This window comes from Calypte anna, chromosome 5 (genome assembly GCF_003957555.1).
Source record: "Calypte anna isolate BGI_N300 chromosome 5, bCalAnn1_v1.p, whole genome shotgun sequence".
In the NCBI taxonomy this organism is placed as follows: domain Eukaryota; kingdom Metazoa; phylum Chordata; class Aves; order Apodiformes; family Trochilidae; genus Calypte; species Calypte anna.
Window position 1 is genome coordinate 6,807,936 of NC_044250.1, and position 16,563 is coordinate 6,824,498.

General features: G+C 40.5%; 1 protein-coding gene across 1 annotated transcript; it reads left to right on the forward strand.

Annotated features, from left to right (window-relative positions):
* Window positions 1-6,797: 6,797 nt before the first annotated feature.
* On the forward strand, window positions 6,798-16,287 carry DEPDC7 (DEP domain containing 7). Its single transcript, XM_030451194.1, has 9 exons — window positions 6,798-6,930; window positions 9,290-9,677; window positions 11,460-11,590; window positions 13,046-13,235; window positions 13,889-14,103; window positions 15,123-15,265; window positions 15,469-15,594; window positions 15,695-15,773; window positions 15,961-16,287. The coding sequence occupies exons 1-9, from the start codon at window positions 6,858-6,860 to the stop codon at window positions 16,173-16,175; spliced, it is 1,560 nt and encodes a 519-aa protein (XP_030307054.1). The 5' UTR covers window positions 6,798-6,857; the 3' UTR covers window positions 16,176-16,287.
* The last annotated feature ends 276 nt before the right edge of the window (window positions 16,288-16,563 follow it).

The window sequence follows — 16,563 nt, forward strand, 5'->3', positions numbered from 1 at the left end:
ATGAAAATGTGTGATTAATGATGCTAGCAGTAAACTAAAATTTCCACCTAGTATACAGTTAATTTATGAACTTCAAAACACTGACAGAATACTCTAACTAATGGAACAAGCTGAGCAGTTAACTATAAATCATATAGTTTGTGTAAGAGCTTTAAAATGTTATGTAAAAACTATGTTTGTGGCATCATCCTCTCCTTTTTAACTGTGGTGGCTGCTAATGTGATTTGCCTGTGCATTATTCATGTATCCCATCTTTTTGCTCTGGCAGCAGAAGAGGAATGACACAATAATTTAATAAAAGCTGAAGCATCAGTGTTTTATGTGTTTAGGTGAAAGTGGTAACTCATTCAAAGCTCTGGGAGAGTAAGGATTTAATGCAGCTTTGATGGTTTAGGAAACCTCTCAGACTTTTTTCTTTTGTTGGTCAGTACACAGAAATTTCTATCCCTACAGCTTTGGTAACTGAAGACAGTAAATGAATGCTTTTTATTTGCTTCAGTGCAAAGTCCAGCAACTTTGTATAAATAGCCAGGGAGGTAGTTAGGCCAAAGTCAATGAACTTTGCACTAAAGGAGTTGAAAAGAAAGATTGTGTGTTCTGTGAGAATCCAAGTGTTGCAATACTAGAACCATATTGTTGGAAAGAGAAGAAAAAAAGGTAATAAGAAGTACTTGGCTGAAGATTTTTCCTTTTTTTTTTTTTTTTTTTTTTTTTAATGTGAACTCTGCATCTTCTCTTTGAGTGTTAGTGGGTTAGCAAGGCTCTCTGCTTCCAGAGGCATTTTCCCTAAACTGTGGCAAAACATGGCATAATTGAGTTTAATGGCCCCAGCACATTGTACAGTAATATAAAAAGTGAATTATAGGTTCCTGCTTGTAGTGTGCATAAACAATAAATCCAGTTGTTCTAGAACACAGGCCTTACATTCAGCATAAATTAAAATTGGTATGTAGCTGTTTCCCAAAGAAGTGAAAACAAGTCACCGCTCAGAAAACCCAAGAGTTATCACTTTTTCACCCTTTATTTGACAACTCTCCTTCCGTCCCATCCAGCTGGTCCCACCAGTGGCCTCTCACTCTGGGAGCAGGGATGTGAAACTTGTCCCTGGTAGATCAGTGTTACCTCACCACACTTCAGCTGGAAATCAGTGCTCATTCAGCTGGACCTCCCCTAACTCTCCACGGCTGTGTAAACTTGTAGAGCTGCTCCCATAATTCTTTGTGAATTTACCTAAAGCAACTTTCAGTAGTAACATGTGAGTGTGTTTGGTTTTGTGTTGCAATATGTGGGAGTTCACATTCAGTGACTGCAGCTCACAGTGGTGACTCCCAGCTGGGCAGATGGCAATATTTCCATTATTTCTCTCTGATTGCATTTGCTCCTTCTGGCTGGACAGGTTTCTGGTGTGTAGATGATGGTGTGTCTTTAGTACTCTGTGAGGAGTTTTTTATCCAAACAGTGTTGCTAGGATCATGCTGTCCTGTGCATATTTAGGCAGGCTGTAATCAGTCTCTGATTATAACACATAATTCTTGAAACTCTCAACTTCTATAAGAGGAAAGTTGAAAATTTCATTTAGACAAAATTCCTTAGTATAATTAAGACTGAGAAGCAGTCCCTATGGTTTTGGTGACATTGCTATTAGTATTTGCCCCCCATACACTTCCTTAGATTCAGCTGTCTCAAGTAATTCTGGCTCTGGGTTGTTCCCTTTCCAGCCTGTGTGTGGATTCTTCCTCAGAGTGCAGCGTGCTCTGCCAGAGGTCACTGTGCACCAGCTCAGCCTCAGCCTGTCTCCTCCCTGCCCTTCATTTGCCATTCCCCTGCTTGACTTTGTCCCACAGTCACATTGGTATTCCAGCCCAGGAATGGGAGGATTGCACCCCTGAACAATGCACCCTTTGTCGACACAGTCATCCAAAAGCGTCTGTCCTGGGAACTTGTTTATTGTTCCAGTCTGCTCAGAAATGCAAGGGTGGAATCCTTACATCAGTATAAAATGCTGAATTTTGTGCTTTGGGAGTAAATCATACCCTTGCCCAAGCAAGAGTGCAAGTAGCCTCTTCATGATGGAGCAAATATTGGCATCAAGAGCTGAATGGATGGCAGGATGGCATCACTGCTTCCCACAGCACCTACTGCTCTATGATCTTCATAATTCAAATGTAGATGTGAAAAGGGGAATAAGCAGAGTGAATCTGTGAATAACCTGCTCTGCATCATAAGGGAGAGTGCCAGTCCTCCAGCCCATGGAGTTCAGCCCCAAGCAAGCCTCTGATATTCTTTTGTACAAATAGCAGAATGTGTTAAGTAAAAAGACAGATTCACTGTGGGAGTTCTTTCAGCCTCCTTTGTATCTGTTTAGTGTATCAAATAGCCTTTTGCAATAAAATATTGCACGAGTAGATGTTAATTTTCTTAAATCTGGGATTAATAAAGGTAGAAAAGAAAGGTTTCTGAATTTTTTAGAACAGTTTCATTATTTTAAAAACCCTCACATTTGACTTTCTATCTTCATGCAATGAACTGGAGGAGATTTGGTAATGTTATGATAACTATGACTTAAAAAACAGAAATTTATGTAACTGAAGCTGTTGATTTTCCCTTACATGAGTATGTGACAGTGAACCATATGTTAAAATTTCATTTGTCTCATTATTTGTGAATGGAACGGAGCAACATTTCAAGGGTTACTGTTTAAAATGTTCTCTTTTCATCAACTTCAGCACTGCAATGAATACAGGCATTGTAGATATTTAAGTGGGGAAAAAACAAAAGAGTAACTGTTCTAAATAACTGGAATGTTTTTCTGAATTTTTATGGTAATTATTAATTGCTATGCTTTTTCAGAAACAGACATGAAGGTTGGGTTCAGTAGATCTTTGTGATTATACCAATGAAGTTGTATGTATATATAAATTTAAGCTGTGTTGACAGACACTTAATCTTTAAGGCTTATATTGTTATGGGATGACATTTGAAATCTAAAGAAAAATGTTTAGAGGTATAAGAGAGGCTTCTGTAGTCTGATGTTTGCATTTGAAATGTTAACTCTTAAGAAAAGTGGGATCTAAATTCATTTGAAAATAAGAAAGTAGATAGTATTCTTCTGCAAGAATGCCCCTTTATTTCAAAGTATTTTAGGTGACAAATCAATTTTTTTTCTGTTTTTGGCACATAAATATGGATAATAATGGGAACATAAAACATTTCCTGGGTTCAGAACATTTTATTTTCCATGTTTGATGTCCTTTCAGTTTTTCTATAAATACTGAAGTTGAAACAGCCTTTTTCCTGTGTTTCTTTCAAGAATACATAACATTTCCCAGTCAGTTAACTAAGGGCTGATCTGCCGTAGGTAAAACAGCAGCATCCCATATTTCTACTGCATGCTTTCATCTTTTCCAGGCAACTTTTGTGTTCCCAGTGTCATTACACTGGAAGACTAATCACAGAGTCTTGTATTCAGTTATGTTTCATTTCTTTGTTCCCAGAATACATGGAAATTACAGGCACTCTAACTACTGGTTGGCTGCCCAGCTGCCAAGTTCATTACGGAAAAAGCGAAACAGCACTTTACTTAAAGGTATCCATCAGTTTCTCACTCTGTGATGAGATGGGTTTCCATTTTGCCTTCTCTCTCCCCTTAAGCAGAGAAGACCATAATGTGGTTCTTTATCCTTTATCATTATCTTTATCCTCAAGCAAACTGAGTAAGCTAATCAGATCCTGAGCAGCAGACATGCCTGAAATTGTGGTGGTTGAATTTGAATATTCCATTTCCTCTGCATGCTTCTAATTAAACCCTACAGTTCTTCTATGAGACTCGCCAAAATTTCTGGAAACTTAAGTCTGTAAATTCTTCAAAACTCTCTTAATAATGTTGTAGTTGGCCGAAGCATTTCTAGATGGCCTGAAAATAAATCAAAATAGATTCTTCTTTTGCTTTTCCTCACTATAAAAGTCTTTTAAAGAGTTTCAAGTCATTTGACACAGCTACAAATTAGGACCTAGCTGGCATAATACATTTTAGTCACCATACCTAGGTCATAAACTGTTCTGTGCAACTAAACATAACATTATTAGAAAATCAATGGTAAAGCTTTCCATATTAGCAAACTTCCTTTGCTGGTGCTGTTTATAATCTCACTTGCAGACCTATACCCTACAAACCAGGTTTTTTTATATATTTGCCTACAGGAGCACCTGTCTCTGTACGTAGTCCTGTATTTTTCAGTGGAACTGCTTTTGGAGCAGGGTTACTATTCCACATGTACTTAGGAATGCCACTAAATTGGTCCTAAGTGATTTGGCAAATGAATTACATTAATCAAGTTGTTGTAAATGGCTTTCTCTTGAGCATCCTCTGTTCAGCTTTACAGAGAGTAATTTGGGGAAGCCATTGTGGAAGGGGAAGCCAAATAAAAAATGTACTTTGATCCTGAGATCTCTGCACTGTAGTTTAAGGAATTATACCAGTGCACCACTGCCTGGATGAGACTGCGGTCTTTAAAATTACTATATACAGTATAAATTGTGTACATATTAATAATTACCTAAAAGTATATCTGCATTTTATTTTATATATATTTATATATTATATAAACCATTTTATAATAACATTACTGGAAGAATTACTAGGAGTTGTATAGCATTTTTTTACACCCTTTGATACCAGATTCTATTTGACAGCAGCTGGCTGTTACAGCTGCCATCTGCCCATACAGTTGTGGTTGTGATCACTGTGGGGAAATATGCAGGCAAAGGCAGAAATCTAGGGTAGACTGCTGATCACCTAGTCATAAAATGCATGGATAAAAAGCTTATAACCTGCTAAATTAGCAGCTCGTGGGCATTATACATGGTTCACTCTCTTCCCCGCAAGCAGTATTTGAACAAATTTTCCTCTCATATAATATGTAATGTTCTCATTAACTGATTGCTACACCTCATCTGAAAATGTTTGTAGATCTAAGTTAGATCAAGATTGTGGTGAACCACTGCAGAATGATTGCATAACTTTATTTCAGAACTATGCAAAAATAAGTAATTTTTTAAAAGTTAAAATTAACTCAGGCATTACTGATTTGCAGTTAATATATTATGCAATGCATCAGAAAAAGTCTAGCATCAAATTATTACAAATGTAAGGAGTAATAAAATATCATGGATATCCCCATTTACCCCGTGCATTACGTATTTTTTAAAATGTCTTCCCCAAGAAAGAAATCTCTGTTTGTCACTTCCTGTTGTTGAAAACCAATATGAACTCTTATTTTCTAAGGCTAGCATTTTGCTACACTTTGAATAGATTCCTTTTTCTCTGGGCTTAAGACCAGACACTTAGGACTTCTTGTTAGGTTTTTTTCAGATGAAGAACTTCTACCCTTTGAGTTCCATTATTACTTTACTGCTGTTAGGGAACACGAAGAAATGTTTGTCTGCCTTCAATTTGTGATATCTAGTTCCCTGAATCCCATTTTTCACATACTAAAATTTGTTCACTCATTTGTACAGTATGAAAAATCAGTGTTCTGGCTTTAAGTGCGACAAATAAGGTTAAAAGAAGGATGACTCGAACTTCACTGAATAGCAGATGTCCTGCACTTCACACCTTCTTCCATGGAACTTGCAAATGGGCTAAAGTTTCAGAGAGGGTTGGGTTGGTGGTTTTTTGTTTTTGTTTTTGTTTTTTTGCAAAACTACCATCAAAAGTTTGATAATCTGGAGACTTAAAATGAAATTTTGTATCTCTTTTGGCATCTATACTATTCGGTCTTTAATGTGCATTATATATTTTTGAGTTTGTGTGTCATGGATATAAATGTGGCTTTGTGTCTGCTCCTCTTGTAATCAGTCAAAAACATGAATTTTATTTTGAATTTTTGTGTTTGTGATTATATCCTGTCACCAAGTAGGCATCATCAAAATATTCCCTACTTTGTAGAAAACCATGTTGGATCTCTCAGCTGTTTCCTGCAGACAGAAAACTTTTATTACTCTGGAAGTGAATTCATTATTTCATTCCAATTAATGAAATTGCCTACTGGTTGGGCAAACAGCTCATGGGGAGGGAATCACAGGGAAATGTCACTCAAGTGTGGCTGTGACACCAAGCCGTGTCTCCTGGTAGCGAGCAGGGACACAGATCAGTTGTTTATCCAGGGGGAGGCCTGTTCTCAGGGTTAGCTCAGAGCAGGAGGACTGATCGCTTTTTTTTTTAATTACCCAGCAGATGAAGGGGCCAAGGTGCGTTCTGTGCTCTGACACCAGGGCTGCGCACGCCGGTGCTGGCAGCGCGGGGCCGGGGCTGCGGGAGGCAGAGGGGAGGGAGGAGCCCTTCTGGCTGCGGGCTGGCAGCACCCTCTCCCACCAGGACCACCAAGCGGGTACCCAGGCTGTTTGCTGCGGTTTCCCCCCTTTTCTCCGGTGGCAGTCACCAGTCATGGATCCTGCTGCCCTTCGCATTCACAGTAGCGCGATCTCGTAAACCTGGCCGCCCGCGGGTCCGGCTGCGCCCGGTTGGCGGGGGTGCCGGGACACCGCTCTGGGGCGGGGTGTTTAGAGGGGCTTTCGCAGGCCCTGGGAGTGCGGGCGCCCAATGTCCCCCAGGTGTCCCCTCAGTGTCCTCCCCCCTCCCCGCGCTGCCCGCTCCGCTCTCGGCTCCTCGGAGGCGCCCGTGGCAGCCCCGCAGCGGCACGCGCACAGCCCCGCAGCGGCTGCCGCCTCGCACGCCCCGCCCCCTGGGCCCGCAGACAGCCAATAGGAGCGGGCACGAGCTCGGAGGCCCCGCCCCCCCGCGGGTTACCTCTGGCGGCGGGCGCGAGGGGCGGCAGTGTGCGGAGCCACCTTCGGTCATGGCCACGGTGCGGGAGAAGGCGGCGGCGTTGAGCCTCAGCGGTGTCTGCAGCCCCGCCGTCAGGCCGCCGGGTACGGGGCTGGAGGGAGCGGAACGGCGGCTGAGGAGGGCGGTGGGGTGGGGGAGCGGGCTACGGGGCCCCTTCGGGTGGAGTGCGCCCAGCTCGGGCTTAGTGGGGACAGCCGGTGAGGTGAGGTGAGCTGAGGCTGAGCGGGTGCTCCCCGCTGGGGGCTCGGAGCCGTCTCGCTCTGCGCCTGGCCCTGTCCTACCCGGAGCTCCGTGCCGGCGCCTTTACCCGCTCCACAGAAGTTCAAAAGTTGGCCGCTCTCCGCCGCCGGTGGAGGGAGGCGTTTCCGCCCGGGAGGCCCCGTCAGGACGTCGCGTCTGCCCCGACACCGCCGTTGTCGCGGCGGGGAAGCCCCGCGGGCCGGGCCAGGGGGCTTGAACGCGGTGCCTGCCCGCGCCGCCGGGGCTGGCTGCGGGAGTCAGGGGGGTCCGCGAACAGCTGTTTCTGTCTTGAAAGTGAGATAAAAGGCAGGTGGCTCGGTAATACGGTGTAAAGGGCTAAAGGTTTCTTGTTGAGAGCAATTTTTGCTTTTTCCCTAAATTTTGTGAAGCTTCGTAGCCTGTATGCCACGTTTAATACCACTCCTCCCTCCAAAAACATAAAATTACTTCTGGGAGCGTGTGTGGAAAGAAGAGGTGATAAAGCAGGGGGTAATAGTAGGAGTGTAGTAGCATTCGCTGATACTTTAGGAACATGAAGTGTGTCGATATAAGTTCGGTTGTGTTGCATTTGGTTGGCTTTTTTTCCATTAACACACATCCTGCTGACTGGAAATTCTGTATTCTATTAAATTTTTTGTGTCTACCTGAAGGTGTCATCAGGTTAAAAGTATCAGCAGGGACCTATTTTTTCCTATCCTGTACTTCTAAAGCTTTGGAAATGGCACCTTCTGGAAGGTTTCTACCTTGGCTGATTCAGTGCCTTGCTTTAAAAATATTTTTTTCTCTGGTGTAAACATCTTCAGAAAACAGGTGCTTATTTGATAGTAGCTCTGAAGATAAGATAACTTGCTGTCTTCTGTAATAGTATTAGTGTGTTCATATGCTATTATATTCTTTTTTTATTTTCTTTTTTTTCCCTTTCTTTAATTTTTTTTTTTTTTTTTTAGTTTTACCCCCCAACAAACTTTACTGCCCCCTTAACTTCCCCCTCCTCCAGTTTGCTAGTTTCTGGGCTCTCTGGTAGATGAAGATCAGATGGAAATTCTGTATTCCCATTCCCAGAATGAGAATACAATTCTCTAGTGCCACTTCAAACCAAACAGGAAAAATACCTCCTGCATCTCTGTGGAAAATGTTCATGGTAATATGTTCTAGAATGAGTTGTGTGTTGTTTTTTCCTTAAACACTGCATGACACTGTTAATTAATTTGGTTTGAGGTCCGTCATAACCCCAGATGGCTTTCTGTAGGATTACTGCCAATTCCTCATTCCATATTTTGTCCTTCAGCATCTGATTTCTCTCCTCTTCCTCTGCTTTCTGTCTCAATAAATTATTCATCTGACTTACTGAGAAATGTGTATCCTAATTCTGACATCTCTAGGGGCTGCAACTCTTCCCAGTCAGGTGCCACCTGCAAATATATTCTGTACTTTTAAATACTTGTGCAGGCTAAATCTAGCCTCTGGCCAAACTGTGAGTTGCTAGCATGCTATTATTAATCAGATTGGTAAATGAGTAATAGTTCAGTAGTTTTACTAGGGGAGGGAAGACTGGTTGGCTCAAGGAAATGGTATTGAGTACACAGACCTTGTGATGCAGTTGAAGCTGTGGTGGTAGAAAGTTGTTCTGTGGGTTAAGTGTCAAATGAGTGGTGTCTGAAGAGAATACTTGATTCTGAAGAGAATACTAAGAGAATACTTAGTGATACCCTAAGCACTAACGTTGGGTAGCTTGTATGTATGTGCAGTCTAGTAGGAAATAAAGTTGTGGTGTTACTCTTCAGCCTTGCTTCCCTATTCCCTGCCCAACTGTATAGGGTTTGTCAGGAACTGAGAGTTGTAAGTGCCAGCAGCTAGCTTTTGGTTATGGGAACAGGTGTGCTTAGGAACAGGTTCTGCAAGTGTAACCATTAGGTGATGGAGGAGCATGCAAAAGGATAGTGCCACAAAGAGACTCCAGGATGCAAAGCTTCAGGCTAATGTCAGAGTGAGACACATTTGGTACAACATTGGTACAAGGCGATGCAGGCAGACTGGCCTAGGAAAGTAACAAAATGCTAATTCATGAGCAACCCACGCCAAGCTGGAAGTCTCAAAGACTTTTAAATCCTTGCAAGATTGATGCAAGCTAGTAGCCAGAAAGGGGGCAGTTCTGTTCTAATTGCAGCATGAATCCAATCTTTATGCTTTCTCTGTCCTTAGGCTTTAGCTTGGCGCAGAAACCATTCGGAGCAACGTATGTCTGGAGCAGCATTATCAATGCCCTTCAAACTCAAGTGGAAGTGAAAAAGCGTCGCCAGAACCTGAAGTGCTATCATGACTGCTTCATTGGTTCAGATGCTGTGGATGTTGTCTTTGCCCATCTTCTACAGAACAAGTATTTTGGGGATGTTGATATTTCCCGTGCTAAAATAGTGCGTGTGTGTCAGGCACTGATGGATTGCAAAGTATTTGAGGCTGTTTCTACGAGAGTCTTTGGAAAAGACAAACGCTCTGTATTTGAAGACAGTAGCAGTAGCCTCTACAGATTCACAAGTGTCTCAAACCAAACAGAATTTGATAAAGATTACCAGCAATGTACACCACAAAGGTTAGTATGTAATGCAGATTACATGCAGATAAGACTTTTTTTTTGCCAATAGGAAAATATTGGGGGAGAGAAGGGAAGAAAACTCTTGTACAATAACAGGATTGGGGGTGAGGGGGTAATCGGATACTGCAGCAGTGTTTGTGGGTGGGAGGTAGGTAGGAAACAGCAATTTGGAACAAATCCATTAGCATGCGTAGCTACTTGCTTTCTGTGTCTATTATCACGTTGCCTTGGGGGAATAGGAGGGTAAAATTAAGTGCATTACAGCTATTGATCTATTTGGCTCTAAACCAATATTAGCAACTGGAATTCAGTTGCGCCACAAAGGATAATGCAATGGAGCAATCTTCAGCTGCTGCATGCCTACTCTGGGATATGCCATGAAGCCATCCAGTTTTTAAGGAAAATCAATTAGAAGTATTTTCTTTTTATAATCTCAGCTTTATTACACTTCAAATTTAGCATTTTGAAATGTTTTCAGGTGTTTCTTCATGCAGGTATGACTTGCTCTTAGGCTGGGCTGCAGGCTGTTATGCTACTGCATTCCATTCCATTGTAGAACCCAAGGGAAGTGCAGTGGTGAGGTTTTGTTTCCTCATCTCTTTAAGAGTGAGCAAAGAAAGCCCTGATACTAACTAAATCATCACAAAACGAAACACACACAAAGATGATACTTTGCCCAACAAGTTGCCTTATACAGTTTCTGTCAAGTGTTCATCTCTGAACATATTCTTAAAAAAACTACATTTGTGTAGTTATTGCAAGAGTTCTAGCAATACACACTTTTGAAAATTACAAGTAGTATTGACCTAAAAAGAAAACACCTTACATGATTGATATGTTCGTGAGTAGCAAATGTGGAAGTGCATCAGCCCAACTGATCAGAAAACTCCAGAAGCAGATAATAAAAATAGTTCCTGGTCCTGCTTCTCCTTTTTCCTTTTCCCTGAGTAGCTCTTCGTCTGCAGTAAAGCAAACTGTCATAAGCCTTTATTTAGACAGGGGAGGATTAATGGCAAATGAAAAACACTTGAATCAAATGTGGTATTTAAAAAAGTATTCATCACAAGGGCTTTTAAAGCAACATTTAGAATATATCATACAAACAGTCACGAAACAAGGTTATTCATGTTTGAATAGTGTAGAATGAAGGTGTTTTTTCTTCTGGGCAGGGCACAGATCCATTGAATTACATTTCTTCATTTAGCAAAAGGAACAAATTGTTGATACAGATAGCTTGTCACATACGTAGAAAAGATAGTGGACATCAAAAGGATTTTGCAGTGCCATAAAACAGAAGCAATAGAAATTAAAATAAAACAAATATGGAGAACCAGTAATTTTGTGACTGGTGTTGTTATGCTAGCTATTCAATAGCATATGAAAGCAGATGTGAGAAGAAACAGCTAACACACAGAAATGGGTGACAGGTTTCTGAAGCCTTCCATTAGTTGATGGCATGAACAACCCACATAACTTTGGGAGTGGCATTGCTAAGAAACATCCACAAGCTGGCTGATTCTGGCTACAAGTTCCAAAAGAGGAACTATGCACTTGTGTGCAACTGTTGTACACAAATAATTCTTTAAGGTATTCTGCAGTCTCGTGTGACTTGGACAGAGGAAGTGTCAGGTGGGAGGAGGGGAGAAGGTTATATAGATATCTATATGGAGAAAACATTTTTGATGTCACAGTTGTCCATATCTATATGCTAGACAATGTGTTTTGTTACCCACATATATGGATATCAATATATATACAAACTGTTTTTTTTTATTTCAGATATGAGAAGAGCATGTTGTTTCAGTCTACTCCTTTTAAACCAGAAAACTTGGAGGATCTCTGGGAAAACCTGAGTTTAAAGCCTGCAAATACCCCTCAAGTAAACATTTCAGACAGTTTGTCCCGTCGAGGTAAGCCAAATAACATCTCAGTCATTTGTGGGAGAAGGAAGATAATAACTGTAGGACTGGAAATACTTAGGCCCCTTGGATTCAAGAGGGAGTCAAACTGATCCTCACAGTATTTTGTTTTGAACACTGTGCCATAACAAAGGCAAGTTTTATATCCTAGAATAGTTTGGGTTGGAAGGGACCATTTAGGTCATTTAGTTCAATGTTTCTGCAATGAGCAGGAACATCTTCCAGTAGGTCAGGTTGCTCAGAGCCCCATCTATCCCAACCTTTAAAGTTTCCAGGGATGCAGCTTTTATCACCTCTCTGGGTAGCTTGTTCCAGTGTTTCACCACCCTCATTGTAAAGCATTTCCTACATACTTGTATCTAATTTGAATCTATCTTGTATCTAGCCTCTTTTAGTTTAAAATCACTACCTCTTGTCCTATTTGAACAGGCCCTGCTAAAAAGTCTGTCCATCTTTCTTATAAGCCCCATTTAAATATTGAAAGATCACCATAAGGTCTCCCTAGAGCCTTTTCTTCTTCAGGCTTAAAAAACCACCATCTTTCCAAGCCTTCATAGGAGAGGTGTTGCCATCCCTGTTTTGTGGGCCTGCTCCAACAGGTCCATTTCTTTCCAGAGCTGGATGCAGCACTGTGGGTGGGGTCTCATCAGCACAGAGCAGAGGGGCAGAACCACCTCGACCTGCTGGCCATGCTGCTTTTCATGCAGCTCAATACACAGCTTCCTTTTTTTTGTTTCTATTTCATCAGCTAGCACCCATCATCTCTAGCTGAAGTAAATCAGTGTTGAAATTCGTTGAAAAGAATGCACCATTGTATAGAGCTTGATTTGAGATGGAAATGTTCTTCATAACACTGTTACCTGCACTACTTCTGTGCTTGACTTAATCATGGCAAATCATCTGCTGTTAGTGAAACTCTTCCCAAGCTTTTTAAGCTATCTGCAGTGTTCAGTTCTCCTTCTCTGTTGTTGTATGGAAACTGTTCTTCTTTGTGTCTTCTCTGTCAGACTAAACCATGATCTAATGTGTTTTTCCCTTTGGTTAAAAATGCTGATGCATCCTAGAAGCTCTCAGAACTCAAGCCAGATCATAATTGTGGAAGCTGTGATAAGGAGAGCGTCACTGTTACTTTTTTTTTTTTAAATCACTTATCGAGAACAAAGCCTACTTTCAAATTAATGCACAAAAATTGCAAGGCACTTCAGACTTATCAAAAAAGCAGTTCTCTGACACTCTAACTTAACAAATGGCTAATTCTTTTCTTTTGTGGTGATAAAGTACACTTAAAGCTGACAAGGGCCACACTCGCTGCTACTGTGAATCTTTATTTCCATAAAAATAATCTGTTAGATTAGGGATGAGAGGATGGAGGAATTTTTTTTCATAGTATCTTGTTCTGCATATGCTGAATTTCTGTGTGCCTTGTGTGTATTCCACTCTTCCTAGTTATTAATGAAGTATGGCAAGAACAAACAATTGCTCGTCTGCTGCAGCTTGTAGACCTTCCACTCCTCGAGTCTTTGCTTGAGCACCAAGAGATCAGACCTCAGCTTTCCCAGCCGAGGAAGGGAACTGGATATGTCATCACGAGTAATTACCTAGACAGAGAGATTCTCAAGGCTTTCAGTGACTCACAGTAAGTATCTGTCACTCAGTCTCTCCACCTTTTGGAAATAACTGTTGCTAAACTATACCAGAAGTAGCTAAGACAATTTCTGCTGAACACTGGAAGAGTTTTTGAATGCAAGTATAGGATTTGATAGTATTCAGAGGGGAAATTTTTTGATACATTGAGGGAAGAATAGAGCATTTTGCAATCATCTTCAAATTTCTGTCTTAAACATAAGGAATAGTTTAGTTTCTCCTACTATATTAAAAAAGCCAAGAATATTGTCTGAAACTGTATATAAATACAGTAAAAAACATGGTCTGAAAAACTTTGACTAACCTGAATCAGATCAAGGTGCATGTTTCTGTTTATCTAGCAGTATCTATGTCCTTGACTAACAGTGGAGGACATTGCTAACGTTAGATTTAAGTGCTTGTGACTGTTTACCTCTGAGTTACTAATTCTTAATCTTGATTGAGTTCATAAAAAAGAGGTAGATGGCTATGGTCTACCTCTGTGTGTCAGGAAAAGTCCTTTTTTTTGTGTGTGTGTGTGTGTGTGTGTTAATTTCTAATGTACCAACACATGCAGTGAGAAACCAGTCTACTTAACCTTTCCTGAAAAACAATGCAACCAACTCAGTACATAATGCTACAAAGTTAAACCACTCTGCCTTGTAGAACAGACGAATGGCTCTCAGCAGCAATAGATTGCCTGGAGTATCTTCCTGATCATATGGTGGTAGATATTAGTAGAAACCTGCCTGATCAACCGGATAAAGCAGACACATGGAAACTTCTGCTGTTTGAAAATATTGGTAGATACTATGGCCAAAGAAAGGAGCCACTGTTAAGCCACGCATCAGAAATTCACTTGGGGATTGCAGAACTATTAGGTAAGCAAAGTGAAGCTCTGTTACTAAGCTTATGTGACATATGTGCTGATAAACTGAGTATTTACTACAGCAGCCAAGCTTAAAGGTTGACTTCTGCAAGTTGTTTAATTTCTAGTAATGATGGTTGTGCTCTGAAATGTTGATCCTGAAGCAGTTCAGTATTTTGTGTTGGGGTCTGTAAAATGTCTAAAAGAGGAGTGCTGTAGTTCGGTAGTAGTTGGCATCCATGGCCAAGTACCTATGGGAAACTAAATATATATATATATATGGCCTAATATTAAGTATTTAGGCTGTAAGATCTAAAGTTAAACTGTATGAATACTTTATCCTGTTCACAACTCTCACTTCTTGTCCATAGAATTGTGCATTTCTTCAAGTGATGTCTAAACATAAAGCTTAGAAAGCTTTTGATGTTTTAGTCCTCAATTAACATCCTGTTCCTCCTCATTTTTCATCCTTCTCTGCCTTGATGATTATTCTTGTTCCATGTTTGCAGGAGTATTTTGCATTTATATCCTGCTCTTCCTCCTTGCATGATAAAGGGGGACTACTAAATGTCCCCCTTCATGTAAATAATTCACACATCTAAAATGGGTGTTCTGCACAGTAAGATCACTTAAAGCTTAGCAAATCTATACAAAACAGTTGGCAAGTAATTTATCAAGCTCATCCATTTCTCTAGGACACATTCCTCATTTCTTGGGAGATCTCTGTTTCTGCAACAAAAGGTCTTTCATTTGCTTAACAGAGCTGTTTTCCCTTCTCAGTATTTCACATTTCATTCAAGATGGCTGAACTAAAGTGACTTTTCTGAAATACCAAGCTAAAAGCCTGGGTGTGGGCTGTTCTCTGTTTGTATGCAAAAACTCTTGTCAGCCTGTGAGAAGTTTTTGTGAGGATGAATTGCTCTGATTCACCAGTTCTGTTTAGAGAGATGAACATCTCTTCAGTGGCTTAGATGTTTTATTGTAATGTTTATTTAAATAAATATGGCAGTAGATACCTTTGTCTCTCCCCAGTGAATGGGAAGATGGAACAATCTTTAGAAGCTGTTCAGCTCTATTTGAAACTTCTAGACAGCCAAGTCAGGGAGGAGTTCAGAAGACTACTGTACTTCATGGCTGTTGCAGCACATAATTCTGAGCTCAAACTGCAGAACGAGGTACATGTGCATACTTAACTGTTACATGTTTATTTACACTTACTGAAATCTAGAGGTCCCAGATACTGGTCCAAAAATACTTTTGCAGCTTGAATGTGTGACTACAGAGAAAGCAATGACTCTAGAAGAACAAAGCTGGTGCACTTCTTAAGGGGGAGCAACCAAGTCTTCTCTCCTGGTCATTATTTCACATTATTCTTTAGAGTGACAACAGGATGGTTGTGAAAAGAACATTCTCTAGAGCTATTATCAACAATAAAACCTTATCCAGAGGGAAAACTGACCTCCTGATCTTGTTCCTTGTGGATCACCAAAGAGATGTTTTGAAGGTAAGTGCTAGAAAATCACCAGGTGTTTGTTATCTTGTATGTTTATCAAAAATTACCTTTTTCTAAGCTCCTGTTTAATTTTCTTGTCTTTCTATTGAAGATCCCGGGGACATTGCATAAAATGGTCAGTGATAAACTGCTGGCTTTGCAGAAAGGCCAAGATCCTAGTAAGATAACAGGTAATAGTTTTCAACTGAACTTTTTATTCTTGTCATGCACCCATATAAGAAACGGAAGGGACTAAGATGATGCAAAAATCCTTGCTGTAATTTGACTGATTTGACTCTAGAGGAGGGTGAGTCTGTAGATTCTTGAGGGTGGTTGACTGTGGTGTTAACTGTATAAATGTCTCGTGTTTCCTTTCAGGCTATACCTTTTGCCAAAAACTTGATGAAAGAGAATATCGCTCCAGTACAGAGAAGACTACAAAAGATGAGCTATTATCTCTTTTGAAAACTATTGATGAAGATTCAAAGCTCTCTGACAAAGAGAGAAAGAGACTGCTAGGTCAGTTTCATAGTAGTAATCCAAGTATTTTCATGCAGTATTTTGGAGACAGAGTTACTAATATGTGTGTGTGACTTGAAATGTATTTTACTTTCTATACTCCAGCATTGGAAATACTAATATATTTGTAAATCTTTTGTATTAATGTATCTAATAAAATTATTTTGTTGAAATAGATGGAATTTACATAGTTATTACCAAAGCCAACAGTTCCCAAGTTTAGCTTGTACTTAGAGTTTATCTTTGATTATTCTTAGTTGCTTGGGGCCAAAGTAATCCTTTCTTTCTCTTGCCTGAAGACAAGTCTACTGCCACCCTCTCTTCAAATATCAAAATTCCTGAGATGGGAAACATCTCTCTGTGGATGAGGTGTCTCTGCCTTCTTTTGCCCCAGCACTGAATTATGCTGAACAGTTTTTATAATAGTCCCTCATTATGTGACTCTCATGTAGCATTGATCTT